This window comes from Lissotriton helveticus, chromosome 8 (assembly GCF_964261635.1).
Source record: "Lissotriton helveticus chromosome 8, aLisHel1.1, whole genome shotgun sequence".
Taxonomy (NCBI): domain Eukaryota; kingdom Metazoa; phylum Chordata; class Amphibia; order Caudata; family Salamandridae; genus Lissotriton; species Lissotriton helveticus.
The window spans coordinates 1036656492-1036671693 of record NC_136069.1 but is presented as its reverse complement, the minus strand read 5'-3'; the positions used below and the strand labels follow the sequence as shown (position 1 = coordinate 1036671693).

The window sequence follows — 15202 nt, the reverse complement described above, 5'->3', positions numbered from 1 at the left end:
TCTACCTGCGAGTATGTATAAATAACACTCCACAGATATAACTTCAAAAGGGGAAGGGGAATAAATGGAGAAATAAAATATAACACTGTGGCAGCCAGAACCATCTACAGCATGGGTTGATAGGATTGTAGATAATACACCTATGTCCGCATTCTGTCCCCTAATCAAAAGACATAAAGAACAGGTATGAGCGTTTCCGCCTACCCAGAATACTAAATACAATATGAATGTTAAGCTAACCAACTCACTTTAGGAACTGCCACAAGCATCCTGAGTAAAAAGGCACAAAAGGAAAACATAAAGTAAGAAAAGAAAAAGGTTCTCTTGATACAATAGTTCCGAAATGCCTTTTTCCTATCCAATATAACTGGTGCAAAAATGTAGAAAATTAAGTAGACTTCTACTTATCTACCATAGTCGTTACACATTCCACAATGCCGGAGTTTCAATGTTGCATTGGTCTTGTAGAAGCAGGGTTAATCAATAACACCTTGATGCATGTATATACTGCCCAAAACTCAATATCAGATATTACAAATGCTCCATGTGGAAATATCCGGTTCAGTAATCTCTTCTTACTGATTGCAATCAATGAGACCCACAAAATTGTACCACATCCGGGGATATGCGAGTTGCCATGCTAGCAGGTAATAAATGGCTCTGGTGAGAGCAAGAAGAAAGGAAAAAATAGAAATTCAGACCCGATCTCTCTGGAAGACTAAGCAGAACAGCGTTAATCAGGCAGCTTGTCTCCAGACAAGACAGGCGGGGTCAGAGTTCACGGAACCGCTCAAGGGTGTTCGTGAAGTTCAAGGCAAAAAAAAAAAAAAACTTCAGAAGAGTACAGTGATTCCTTCAGGGGGCCAGCGAGGATTTCAGAAGGCCTTAGGAATCCTCAAATGACGGAAAGGGAAGCCACTTGAAATCTTTTCCCTCCGGACCTGATACCATAGGTAAGAACACAGGTGACAAGCGCCAGCCGTGCTGCAGGGAGGAGCATAAATAGGAAGCAGCAAAAACAGAGGGAAGAAAGGAAAGAGAAGACAGACCACTATCCAGGCATTCTGGGATACGTAGTCTATGCGTTACATCCCATCTTCTTACCCCCATAATAGGCTGGGAACGTGACAATGTAAATTATCATTAACTTGTCCATCTGTATGTTTAACCACACAGATCTCATCAGAAGCTTCAGCTTTATGCTCATTGTGTTTTTTTACAGTAAGCATCCATTTCTCGATTGCTCTAAAGATTTGGCTATGGCAATAGCTTCAGACAGTTTGGGATCTCCAAGTTCCCACAAGCGTTCTTGCGTTTTTTTATTCTTAACATGCACAATAATTTGGTCTCTCAACATTTCATCACACATATTTCCAAAATTGCAATCTATTGATAAAGATCTTAAAGCAGTCATAAAATTATCGAACGATTCCGTGTCATATTGTGCACGAGTATAAAACGTATAACTGTTTAAGGCAATGTTAGTGACAGGTTTAAATCTCTTCCCTAAGTAACGCTTCTTTATAAACATTAGTTCATTCACCTTCACCCTCCACCGGTGGAATTTGTGGTAAAGCTCTAAATACCATCTGACCCTCTGAACCTAAACAGTGTAACAGAATACTCTTCTTCCTCTCCGCACCCATACGTTCGCCGTCAATTGCCTTCATGTAGTTGAAGAATTTCTCCTTCCACCCTGTCCATGGGATTGGAGGGTCCCCTTTATTTTGTAAAAAAAATTCTGGTGGGTCAAATTGCATAACTACTGTATGAAATACCTTTCAATAGAGTAAAACTGTAAAAACAAATTTAGAAAAGAAAATGGAATGTTCAAGTAGTTGTTGCAGCTCCTTGAAGTAGAACACCAGAAAAGTGAGAGAAAACAACAATGTGCTTCTTAGTTATGATTTTATCTTTTGCTTTTTCCCAAATTTAAACAATGTGGAGAATAGTAGGAAAAACGAGTGACAGCTGATCCCCCAAAAAAATGTTCGTAAAAAAATTGTCACTTACTTCCAGAATGGCAAATATCACAATAAATGTCACATACTTCCAGAATGGTTGGCAAATATCAGAATCCTGTATAGTAAAACGATTAATTTTCCTCCAAAAACAATGAATTTAATCTCAAATTAGGGGAAAATACTTCCGATCGGTAAACCGGTTGCTGTGGTAACCACAACCACAACAAAATGGCCACCACGTCGTAACGTGGTGATGTAGACACAACACGTCATCAAAGTCTCGCGTAGCCCGTGATTCGCGTTGTCTCACAGTAGAACATCTCCGGGCTCACTCCGACTTTGTTCCTGGCTCGCTCCACGTCGCGCTCAAACTGCCGGTGAGAAATGCATGCGCATATATTCAAAAGTAAATTTCTCACCGATTTTATCAAAAGGGTCAAAAATCAGCCATTCAATGTTGGTTGAAGTTGTTCACACCGGAATATCATAAAACAAATTCTCATACCTTTTAGCAAATGAAGGCAGGCTCTGTTTTTGTCTTGCTTGCTGTAATGAAAAAAAAAAATACCGTCATGGAAACCCCACCCCTGTGCCGCTCCAAAGGTCACTCCAAACCTTGATAGGGTGTGAAAGTCTTGTTTTTCCCTCGTCGCCACATTTTGTTAGAAAATCATACAGGAACATGTAGATGATTGAAGAATCATTTATTAGCAGCGGCACAGCAACAGGTAGAAGCAGCTACTAGGTAGGCAGGAACAGTACAACTGACCTGGTGCCTAGCAGCCACTTGAGTTCTATGTGGAACTCCAACTATAACAAAAGATGCAACCCAATTAAAGGCACAGAGAAAATAATAAAAGATAAATAGAGAATGTAACACTTGGTCAATCCCTAAATGTCCACCTCTTAATATTACACTAGACACTTCCAATGCTAGCCTACCACACATACTTTAAAAATACGTTATTAAACAACAACAAGCCATGTCTAGCCAGGACTGCAAAGAGGACCAATCTCTATATTACACATTGGCTTTTCATAACCAAGGACCATGAAAGTTCCACATCTCACTCAAAGTCCGACTGAGATAGCCTGAACCTGAATGTTTATAAAGAATAAACGTATGGGTGGCCAGAGTAATGCCAGCACATTCATAATTATTACCTGTAGTTGGTAAAACAATAGCTATGTCAACAATTCAATTGATGATAATACTTAGGAATGCATGCGACCACCCTCCCTCATTCCCTCGTGCCTCATCCTCTTCTGTTTCCCCTCCCTCATCTCAACCACGGTTATATGTCTAAAGAACTACTGCCTTAACCACGACTTCATTATCCACGAAAGCTTTACAACGAGCTATGCTAAACCATGACATTTTTTACGACAACTTCCTAAACCACGAAAAGTTTCACCTCGTGACTGGCCCTTAGATGGCAGTATTGTAATAACAATACTTTCAGGATATATTTTTAAATTGCACTTTACCCATTTTTTTTACTATTTTATTCTATGTATATTTTAATGCATAGTTTTTTTTTTTACACACGACCGTGTTGTTGACTTGATCCCCTTTGACTTTCTTTCATGTTTGTTTTTCATAAAAGATGAGTTCTCTACTCGTAGAGGTTTTTCACGTAGTCTTGACTCTCTTTTTTTTTTTTACTCCTGCAAGGCATTTATCTGCTGTTTGACGAGGAGCAACACACTGTCACTGACATGCACGCTTCAACCAGCGCGTTCCTTCTTTATATTCTCGGCCCAGCACACAACCCTGTTGAACTTCCTTCCAGGAGGGCACAGTTTTTTCGGCGGTGATTGAAATAACATTTACGTTACGTGGTCCGGGAGCCAAATGCAATTCTGCCCACAGCGTTAAGAAATATCCTTTTCCTCTTTATGGTACTTTAGTAGCCTTTTTTCAACACAAGCCCAAACAATATCACAGATAATGGTTTTGAGAGAGCGCTAATGAAAGTAAAATTTGTAGGGGTGCATTATATATACAAGTAGTCAGCACCCGTATATGTAGAGGACTTTTATCATGTTTAGATGCAGTGTGGGATAGATGAATCACGAATCCACACTTGCTGTTTAACCTAGAGAGGTTGCTGAAATGAAATCTTTCACTAATAAGAAGTGCCTTTAAACGAGCACTATTGTGCATTTAGATATGGATGTTGAAATATAACTGTGCCTTTATATTCGATAACTAGTTTAAAGTAGAAAATGCATTTGCTGTAAATGTTAGAGGCCTAGAGAAACAATGGATTGTTAATGTGAAATGTTGGGCCTATAAATCAAGCAGAGGCCTAGTTCACTGAAATGGTGCAGGCCTGTTCAAAAATGCCTTGCTTAAACATATTAACTGTAGAATTGGTTATAAAAGATGCCTTTAGAAAATGTTGCAATATTTGTGGAATGAGAGCCTATCTACGTGTATTTCTTTGCAGGTGCACCACTGTGTAGACAGCAGAGTAGAAGGGCCCATTGTGTATGAGTGTTAGATTTGTGAGACCCAGACATGGAGGAGTAGACCAGGAATTCAAAGAAGCAACTTGAAACGATGGAGAGTCTGGGTCCCAAGGACATCTACACGGACAAGGACGGACAAGTGCCATATGGAAAATTACTGTAATCCAGCACCTTCGTGAGGGGCGTACTGGAGGGCGTGTCATACACATTGTGGGGTTTCGCATTAGGGACAGCACCCCGAGGGTGGAGGCAGAGCAGATGGGCTGAGGAGCTAGAGAGAGCAGTTGGTCTTGGCAAAGAGCTTAGCTATGACTGATGGTTCTCTAGTCTTAGGAAGAAAGTGAGTGACCCTCTTTGGAAGTCACCACTGCTGACACCTTTGGTTAGGTTGGGCTATTGCTGAGTAGGGATGTCACGTAGCATAGGGTAGGGACAGACCAATCTGAATTCATGTCTATTAGTCCAATGAGTACCAGAACACAGGTTATAGCAATTTTGTTTAGTCTGATGATTCTGGAATTGATTCTCGTTTTATTCATCAGTCGCTTGAGACTTTTCCGTAGGATTATGTTTGTACCTGTTTACCTTTTGAACCTCTTGCTGAGGTGCTTGTACCTTCAATTGTTTTTGGTTATGTAATAAACCTTCAAATTTAGTCCTTAGTCAGTGGTTCTTTGGGGGAAGCAATTGGGAATCTTGGAATTAAATTGGATTTTGTGAACAGGTTGCCTAAACCACTCTATGACAGGTAAAAAGGTCAAGTCGACCTGTGACGGGATTCTGGAGAATGGCAAGCAGACTCTAGAGGTAAAATCCCGCCTTTCCAGTTGGTAGCAGATTAGGATGGTTTATCTTCTGGAGTGAGGGTAATCTAGAAGTAGGTTGAGATCTCCCCCGAGGCCCATAGAGAACCAATGAAGAGTGTCCAGAGAGTTGCGGACGGAGGTTGGAGTTCCATGGAAACTGACGGAGAGTGACAGTGCGGCAGAAAGCAGCAGGTCGGAGGAGAGTGAGTATGAAAAGGGTCACGCATCGTTAGATTGCGGTTATGTTGTGTTGTGTGTTGTATTGTCAAGCGGAGTTGAGTGCCTGTAGTATGAAAGAGAACAGGTTGTGAGCGCGCGCAACTGGAGAAAATCTTAAGCTCGAGGGGAGTTTAAGTGGTTCGGGTGTATCGAACACCCAAAGTAATTGTCGACCATTGTTAAGGGGGTCATGAGGAACCATTGATCGCCCGCAGGACCGAGATAGGGGGAACGAATGTGTGAGTGCATGGGTAACGGACGCTGGTCGGAAAGTTACCGTGTGTTTGAAACCTATCAGTTGAGGTGATTGTCCGGTCGTTCGCGGACAGACATTTGCCAGTTGGTGACAATTACAGTTAGACTGTGGCCGTACAGTCAGGGAAGTGGTTGCTTGGTCGGAAGTAATCATTTTCAGTGTATGATTGGGACGCATGCGTGACCGAGAGACGAGCGGAGAGAGGAGGGGAACTGCTGCGAAACGGAGGCGAGTGACGCAAGAAGGAGCCGCGCTGGGATAGGGCGGTTAGTGAGAAGCCGCGCTGGGATTGGTGGATTGTCATCAGGAAGTAAACGAGTGCAGTAAACATGAAAACGTTGTGGATTTTCATCATGAAATGTTTTAAAGTGTTGCGGAAATGTTTCAAGGGCGACAACATGATAGAACCTCGGGGTGGAGAGGAGGCTCCACCCGAGGATACTCCAGCTTATTATATGGCAACGAATGTTGGGTTACACACCATATTGTGGCTTGATACCTGGTGTAAGATGACAGACGGAAACGAAGAATTGACATTTCCTAAATACGGAACGTTTAGACTAGAGGTGTTATATCAGTTGAAAGCGATTATGGCTGCGTTGCGACCTTTGCCCAGACCAACACAGTTTGAAGCGCTAAATGCATGGATCAGGGCAGCCCATGAAAAAAATAGAGATAGGAGACAAGAAAGGGTGAAGCAATCAGTTAGAGCGGTGCAAGATGCGCGATGGGATGCAATGGCCAAGAGGTGGAGGGTACAGACCATTGAAGGAGATAGGTTGTACCCGTTGCTGGAAAATACAGGGGACTCGCAGAGGAAAAGTACGGAGGATGAGGAAAGCGAGACAGACGACAGCCTGATAGAGGGGCTGTTGTCAGAAAGACCACCTCCATACTATCCTGAATTAGAGGGAACGCAGACATCAGCAAGGAACCGGGAAGAATCAGTAGGGGATGGTGGGGTCCAAATGGTGAGTGGACCGAGCACCTCAGGGGACAAGTTTGGCCCAGCGGAGGGAGAAAAGGCACCTCCACCTTCCCCGGTGACGAGAGTAGTGGGAAGATTTACAGTACAAAAAGTTCGGGTAGAAGAGGGTGTTAACTCACAGAAACTGCCAGATGCTCTTACGGTACCAGTTACCATAGGTCCCATAGTATCAGTGTACAATCCAGAACAGAAACAGGGCGAGAGTCCGCCACGAAAGGGGAGCGAGAGATGTGCCAGTGAAGACAGGAGTAATGTGGTGGAAGGGTGGAGACCGATACCAAGCCCCGTAGAAAGAAGCACTCCTTTGGCAGCATCGGCAGACTCCTCAGAGGACCAGCTGGGTTGGAGGGGACCAATGGATCTGAGGGGACCGAGGCCGAGGTCGATGAGAGAATTAAGGCCTGATTTGAGAACTTGGGAAACAATTGTGGACACTCAGAGCAACAGATCAGCGAATGAATTTGGGTCTGGAAGCCAGGAAAGTAGGAGGGTGTCTCACTGCGCGCCTAGTGAAAGTAGGCAGGAATGGGAACGCGGAAGTGTGGAGAATAGGGGGGCATCCCACCACACCTCTGGGGACAGTAGACAGGAATGGGACCGAGAAGGTTGGGAAAACAGAAGGGTTCCCCCTAACACACCTGAAGAAAAAAGACGAGAGAGTCAGGACCGTGGCAGGAGGGACTCTAATGGAACTTCTGGCCAAGGTACATTGAGGGCTGCAATTAAGGCAAGAAGGATAGATGAGCTGAGACTAAAATCAGAGGTGGAGGAAATCGTGGAAGGTACATTGCCACTAGAAAGAATTGAACTCCATGAACCAGACGAGCTGTTGTTTGTGGCTAAAGATGTTACCCGGAGGGCTAGGACTGTTCACGAGAAACTCTCTGAATTAGCAAACAAGTATGGGGTGGATTTGACAAATACAAAAGCACTACAGGGTGGCCATAGGTTGCAGTACTCGGACCAAGACCTAGAAGAGAAGAGAGTGATTGGATTAAAAACCCACATCAGGGAACTGGTTGTGGGAATCCGAACGTGGTCCAGCTTGGAGAAGTGGGAAGAAAGGTGGCCAAAGAAAAAGACTGTTAGACGAAGTACTATTGAGACATCCCCGGGAGGAGGGTTGATGCATACTGAAGCGTACCCTTGGAGGGAGGTGGCTCATGGGGGTTATGTACATGTGCACTGGAGTTGGGGAGATCTGGCTGCCTTTACGAACACATTTCCAAAGTTGCGAGAGAGTCCAGTGGAATGGTACAAACAGGTAGAGAGGTTCGTTAAAATCTCAAAGGTGCTGTGGATTGATTTAAACACGCTGTTTGACATTGTGGTCCCAGGTGATTTGTGGATAGCATGTGAGGTCAGTGTTGAATGGCCCACAGCGGAGCCAGAGCGAGATACTGCCACCAACGGACCGTCGCCCAGGGTGATGGCAAAGTATGAGCAGGCGATCACCTGGTTAAAGACTAAAGTACCACCACAAGACATTGACTGGGTAAAAATAGACCGGACTAGGCAAGAACCAAAGGAGACAGTACATGAATATTATGAGAGATTATTGCAGATTTTTAAACAGTACAGTGGGTTAGATGTGATGGACCCAAAGGACATGGGACAGTTTGTGTCCAAATTCGTTTTGGGATTGAGTCTGATATCTGTCTCATGATACAGCAACATTTAATCTGTTGGCAGAACAAACCTCTGGATGAGATCTTGAGGTACGCGAGATATTGCAGTGATGAGATAGACTCCAAGACGAGAAAGCTTAAAGATAAACAGATGTTAGTACAGATGCAATCAGGAGGGCATGGCCAGTCAGGAAGTGGCACACTGGGGAGGAAGTCAGGGGGACAGAGAAGGGACAACGAGGACAGTCCGAGACCAAGGATAGATATAGCAACGCTGAAAAAGACGACCAAGTGTCATCAATGTCAGGAGGTGGGACATTGGAGACGCGAGTGTCCCCATAACCCCGACAATCAGGTACAGGAAGAAGAGGAGGAGGAGGTTCAAGCCCCTCCGGCACGGAAGGTAACAGTGACAAAGTTCCAGACGGCTAAAGGGGGGACTTCAGCCCCTAGGGCTCCGGTTCCCCAGCCGCCGAAGATTTCAGCAGGGAATAAGGTTTACAAGCAGATGCCTTTCATAGTTGAAGGGGACGAGTGTTATTATTTTGACCCAGTGACAGGACGGTACCTGGATGGGGAGGAGGGTTGTACCCTGGGAGCGGTACTGGAAGTAGATCAGAGAGGACCTTTTGTGGAGGCCGACGTGGATGGGCATCCCACCACCTTCTTGGTTGATACTGGTGCTTCTCCTTCTACTGTGCGGTCTGCGGTAGTCCCCAACCTACCCCTTTCAGGATAGACTATACAAGTTGTATGAGTACATTGATGCGATGGATGCTAAGGACTGTTATGTGTGTATACAACTGCCAGCTTCAGTAGATGAGGGTATTAGATACCATCACCTTCCATTGACATATGGAATTTCATGTAGCCTGCTGCTTAGCATATTTTATGGGCGAAACCATTTTGAATATTTCTTTTCAAATTATGATGCTGTGTTACCAGAAGTCCCTGCTTATAAGCACTTGAAGAAGTGGGACTATTATAAGTCAGAGGACAGACTTGGATACTTTTTCATCCCCACACAAGAGCTAGACACCCCGTATGCACACCGACACAATTTGACATGTTTGTTATCTCCGACAGAGAAGAAGTTCATTGAACAAGTGGAAGATAGGTACACAAGGCAAAAACAGTTGCGAGATTCAGGGCAAGGCAAGGTAGATTGGACGGAAGAGGAGAAGAAGCACAAGTCAAGGGGGAGTTATGGTCCAATAGCTCTAGATGAAATACAGAAGGGGAAGTTGTGCCTTCACCGACCACAGACGTATTATGAAAATGTGTATGTGGGTCACACTACATGTGAACACACCTTCACATTGGAATATTACACGAAAGATTTCTTGAAGAGTGTGGTGCAGGTGATTCCTACTGTGTATTTTGTTTGCGGAAAGAATGCGTATGTGAGACTGCCGGAGAAGTGGTATGGAACCTGCTATCTAGCGATTATTTTTCCCAAGATTTACCACACTGAGGATTGTGCACTCTTGGAGGGAGGGCCTCAAAGGCGGGTGAAGCGAGGGGAAAGTGCTGGAGCAATTGTGGGAGATGTGTTTGGAGCAGCGATACCTATGTTGGGAGTCATTTTGAATGATGTGAAAATACGACGGTTGTCAACTGTGGTGGACGAATTGTCAATGAATACTGCTAAGTCATTAGTGTTGGTTGAGGGTGAGATGTTGTCGATCAGGACAATGGTTCTACAGAACCGTCTTGCTCTAGACGTCATTCTAGCAAAAGAGGGCGGGGTCTGTAAACGTTTGAAGGTCCAAGAATGTTGCACCTATATACCAGATAACTCTAAGGATCTGGAGAAATATATAAGCAACATTACTGCAATCCATTATGAAATAGAGGATTTGACTCAAGAGAATGCATGGGAGACAGTTGGCAAAGGGTTTGGAAAGGTTGGAACCTGGTTTGCAAACTTAGGGAAAGGTTTCCTTGGGTTTGTACTGAAACCCCTCATTATAGCAGTGGCGTGTGTGATTGGATTGTGGGGTTTGGTGAGATTATACAAGTGGTACCGGTCGACTAGAATGGCGAGATCGATGAAAGTGCAAGAAATGCGAATGGAGAGACTGCAAGACAGTCAATATCGCAGTTTCAGAGCGTTGGAGATGCTCAGGAGAGGGAAAGTGGCCACAAGTTCGGTTTAGCTTGGTTCTTACCCTGAGGATGATGTGAGGGTGGTGATGACACGGATCATCAAAGGGGGGAACTGAGAGAGCGCTAATGAAAGTAAAATTTGTAGGGGTGCATTATATATACAAGTAGTCAGCACCCGTATATGTAGAGGACTTTTATCATGTTTAGATGCAGTGTGGGATAGATGAATCACGAATCCACACTTGCTGTTTAACCTAGAGATGTTGCTGAAATGAAATCTTTCACTAATAAGAAGTGCCTTTAAACGAGCACTATTGTGCATTTAGATCTGCATGTTGAAATATAACTGTGCCTTTATATTCGATAACTAGTTTAAAGTAGAAAATGCATTTGCTGTAAATGTTAGAGGCCTAGAGAAACAATGGATTGTTAATGTGAAATGTTGGGCCTATAAATCAAGCAGAGGCCTAGTTCACTGAAATGGTGCAGGCCTGTTCGAAAATGCCTTGCTTAAACATATTACCTGTAGAATTGGTTATAAAAGATGCCTTTAGAAAATGTTGCAATATTTGTGGAATGAGAGCCTATCTACGTGTATTTCTTTGCAGGTGCACCACTGTGTAGACAGCAGAGTAGAAGGGCCCATTGTGTATGAGTGTCAGATTTGGTAGACCCAGACATGGAGGAGTAGACCAGGAATTCAAAGAAGCAACTTGAAACGATGGAGAGTCTGGGACCCAAGGACGTCTACACGGACAAGGATGGACAAGTGCCATATGGAAAATTACTGTAATCCAGCACCTTCGTGAGGGGCGTACTGGAGGGCGTGTCATACACATTGCGGGGTTTCGCATTAGGGACAGCGCCCCGAGGGTGGAGGCAGAGCAGATGGGCTGAGGAGCTAGAGAGAGCAGTTGGTCTTGGCAAAGAGCTTAGCTATGACTGATGGTTCTCTAGTCTTAGGAAGAAAGTGAGTGACCCTCTTTGGAAGTCACCACTGCTGACACCTTTGGTTAGGTTGGGCTATTGCTGAGTAGGGATGTCACGTAGCATAGGGTAGGGACAGACTAATCTGAATTCATGTCTATTAGTCCAATGAGTACCAGAACACAGGTTATAGCAATTTTGTTTAGTCTGATGATTCTGGAATTGATTCTCGTTTTATTCATCAGTCGCTTGAGACTTTTCCCTAGGATTATGTTTGTATTAGTACCTGTTTACCTTTTGAACCTCTTGCTGAGGTGCTTGTACCTTCAATTGTTTTTGGTTATGTAATAAACCTTCAAATTTAGTCCTTAGTCAGTGGTTCTTTGGGGGAAGCAATTGGGAATCTTGGAATTAAATTGGATTTTGTGAACAGGTTGCCTAAACCACTCTATGACAGGTAAAAAGGTCCAGTCGACCTGTGACGGGATTCTGGAGAATGGTAAGCAGACTCTAGAGGTAAAATCCCGCCTTTCCAGTTTCGCCACTACTGCGGTGAGTGAAATAGGAGCTTATCTCTATCATTGATGCTACTTTTACTGTCCGCGACCCGACTGCAATCCTGCCCACAGCTTTGGCAATTATCTTCTGTGCTGGACTTTAACAGCCGGTTTTCAACACTGAAATTCTTCGGTGTTCTGAAAAGTCGTTCCGACCTTCGTTGTTTCAGACTTCGTTGAATGAGAGTCTTCGTTGTTCAAGCTTCGTTGTTCCAGTTAGTCGTTGTTCTGACTTCATTGTTTAGGATGTTTCCCCTCAACCACCTCCTTATTGTGACCTCTTTCGTAATTTTAGGACCCTTCTGCATGTTTTTGTAGTGATGCACTAGGACATAGCAATTTTTCCAAACGTGCAGGCCAGTGTGTATCTGTAACCTTCTTTTGTAGGATTCAGAACAATCCCCATTTACTTAATCCAGATTTCTGTATTTCATATATTGTCCTGTACTTACTTCCTAACATACTTTAATTAGGAAGAAATACACCACACTAATGTTTGATTATTATGTACTTACGCTTTTTAAGGCAATACAAATATATTTTTAAAAAGTCAATACATTTGCCACAATCCTCAAGTCTGTGTGCTTCATTCCACGGTGCAAAATGCACATTTATTTTACATATTATCAGCCAAAATATCTCCTGCGCCAGATTATAAATTTGCCCACAAATACTGATAAAAGGCATGCAGCATGGATGATATGTGACATTTTGAAGGTACTTTGCAGCATTCATTCTAGTCATAACATTTCTTGCGGGCTTGCAATAATCACCAATAAGGTATGGTTACTAGGTCCCAAATGCGACAGTACGACATAGTGGTCCCATGAACCTTTAGTGACCAGTTCTCTAGCTCGCTCTCCACCTACTCTGCACGCCATATAAATGCGACACACCCGATCCAGGCGGGAGACTACGGAATTTTTAAGCCAACAGTGGCTTTATTTAAACTGTCTTTCGCCTAAAATTGCATCTGTTTCAATATGTCATTGGGGAAAATACGTTTCATCGATTAATATGTTTTCAAAATCTCTTTCCTGTTCTGATATGTCGGCATTTATTATCACCATCTTTAAACGTTTGTTTTTAGCATCTTCAGCATCACTTCCTGGGTACCAGTTCCTATTTCAAAACATGCGTCCCTAACTAGTCCAAATCCAAATCACGTGGCCTTCATTATTTCTTATTTCCTTGCTCCTTCTTTCTCACCTTCCATAAAGCACCCCCCCCGCCCCCCACACACAAACACACAAACACACCCACCATAACAATTCATTACCTGATGGGTCTCCCCAGCTAATATGCCATCTCCCTCTCCAAACAACAGCCCCGCCCCCGAATTTGGTCCCTTTATTTATCACTCCCCTCTATCCGCACACCTTGCTCAGGCTGGCCCGTCTGTCTTGCCTCGGACGTCCGCAAACAGGCTGCAGGTCAAGGCGAGGGCGCATGTTTGTGTCCCGTAGCTGTATCCCGACCACCCGCCGCTCTCTCACCCGGATCATTGTACGTTTTTTGTCCACAGAAGGACGGCAAACGCACGGCACAGTCCGGGGGCATAAGAGCGCACGCCCCTCCTCTGAACAGGAAGGTTCTCGCGCTGCACCAACTCGGCGATCTATTTCCAACGGGCACTGTCTTCATTCGTACCGTATTTTACACCGTGTACGGCGCGTCACAGCAGCAGCCATGACAAAGCCAGGCAATACGTCTTCTGTTTCCTAATCACTGCATATTGAGCAGGCGCATCGCCTTAGACTTTGGGGACCCAGGGACGTTGTAAGTAGTTAAGGTATAGTGACGGTTTAAAACGTGCCACCTCGCACTCTGCAGTCTGAGTTTTGCCACGGGCAACGTAATATAGAATAGAAAGTGTCAGTTATAGGACGTCAGTGCGCGTGGCTCCGGGGCTCTCATAATTGGTTTAAATACCCATGTTACATACATGCCAACATCTTACAGCAGGCTTGTGGGAGGTTTAAATACAAGCGTTGGAAATGCAATAGGTCTTGCATTTGTTGGAGTTGGGGCTATTGGCATTGCAAATGGCAATGTGTTTTTTACTTATGTGTGAAGGAGTGTATGTATGTCGTGTGCTGCGCAATGTAGATTTTCCTAGTAATTTATGACGGAAAGTCTTCATTTTATTAAAGTCACTGAGGCGAGAATTATGCTTTCTAATCTTGTATTTATTACAATAGCAGCCAAAATAAGCACAAACAACTACAGTTCCCAGGGTCCCAAGCAAACCGCTGACCAGTGGGAACTAATAGAATCAACAACAGGAAACAATGGAAGAGCAGTCCCAAGTATAACGATAGCTCTGACTGTGAACAGCCCTCTTTTTGTCAGGAAGCAGACTAGATAACGTCCATAAACAGAGGGAAAATGAAATAAACAATGCAAAATGCTAAAGTCCAAGCAAAGAGGTTTTGACCACAATCCAGCAGTGACATCCTTGAAGCGGGAGCGAGGATTGAGGAATCGCTGATGGGCGAAGGAACATCACGTAGAAGAACAGAATTCTCATGCAGACGATGGTCCCGATCAGGAAGAAGCGAGAGGCAGAGCTGGAGTCGCTGTAGGGAGGGATTAAAAACACATATTAAAAGGTTTTGCGGTGGGATAATACTCGCCTTTGTGTCTTTAATAAAATTAAGACTTTCCGTCATAAATTACAAGGAAAATCTACATTTTATGGCAAGACCGGAGGCTCATATTATGCTTGTTTAAAGCATATCAACAACCAAAGAAGCAGCAATATTAACTGGTTTACAATAAAGCATTCAGAATACATTGTCATTGGACCAACTGGCTGGTCTCAGAATGTCCTCCAATCTTGTGCCGGCCCAAAAAGCGTTTGAAGCCATGGCTCCTCTGGTGAAATAGGCCCCAAAGAACAAAACACCGATGCCAGCCAGGGACATAACCCAGCGACCCCAACGGGCAAGAGTTGCAGAAGAAACAGGATTATGAGGTTTGCGGAAAGAAATGAGAAGCTGAGAATGGGAGGACGTTCTGAGATCAAGGGTTCGATGTCCGTACATTTTGAGGCATTGACCCACACACAATTTAGGTTGGGAAGGGAAATAGGTATAAAAAACAGAGTTTAAATTTGTTTTTGTACTTTTGTTAATATGAATCATCACCCCGGAGGGGGTGAACTGACGAGAGGAAACATCCATCGCTTTGACATCAGAAACACGTTCAATAGAAACCAAACTACAAATAACAACATCGTAAGTTTAGAGGAAAGCATTTTTCATGAAAGTT

General features: G+C 44.0%; 1 protein-coding gene across 7 annotated transcripts in view; it reads right to left on the bottom strand.

Moving 5' to 3' along the window:
* Positions 1 to 13766, bottom strand: part of UPF3A (UPF3A regulator of nonsense mediated mRNA decay) — a 726694-nt gene extending 712928 nt beyond the window's left edge. For 5 of the 7 annotated variants that reach the window (XM_078657879.1, XM_078657878.1, XM_078657875.1 and 2 more), the window contains exon 1: positions 13309 to 13573. In XM_078657879.1, the coding sequence (XP_078514005.1) occupies positions 13309 to 13434 (126 nt within the window). In that variant the 5' untranslated portion in view covers positions 13435 to 13573. The other 2 variants (XM_078657881.1, XM_078657880.1) reach the window with 2 other exon arrangements.
* Between the last annotated feature and the right edge of the window lie 1436 nt (positions 13767 to 15202).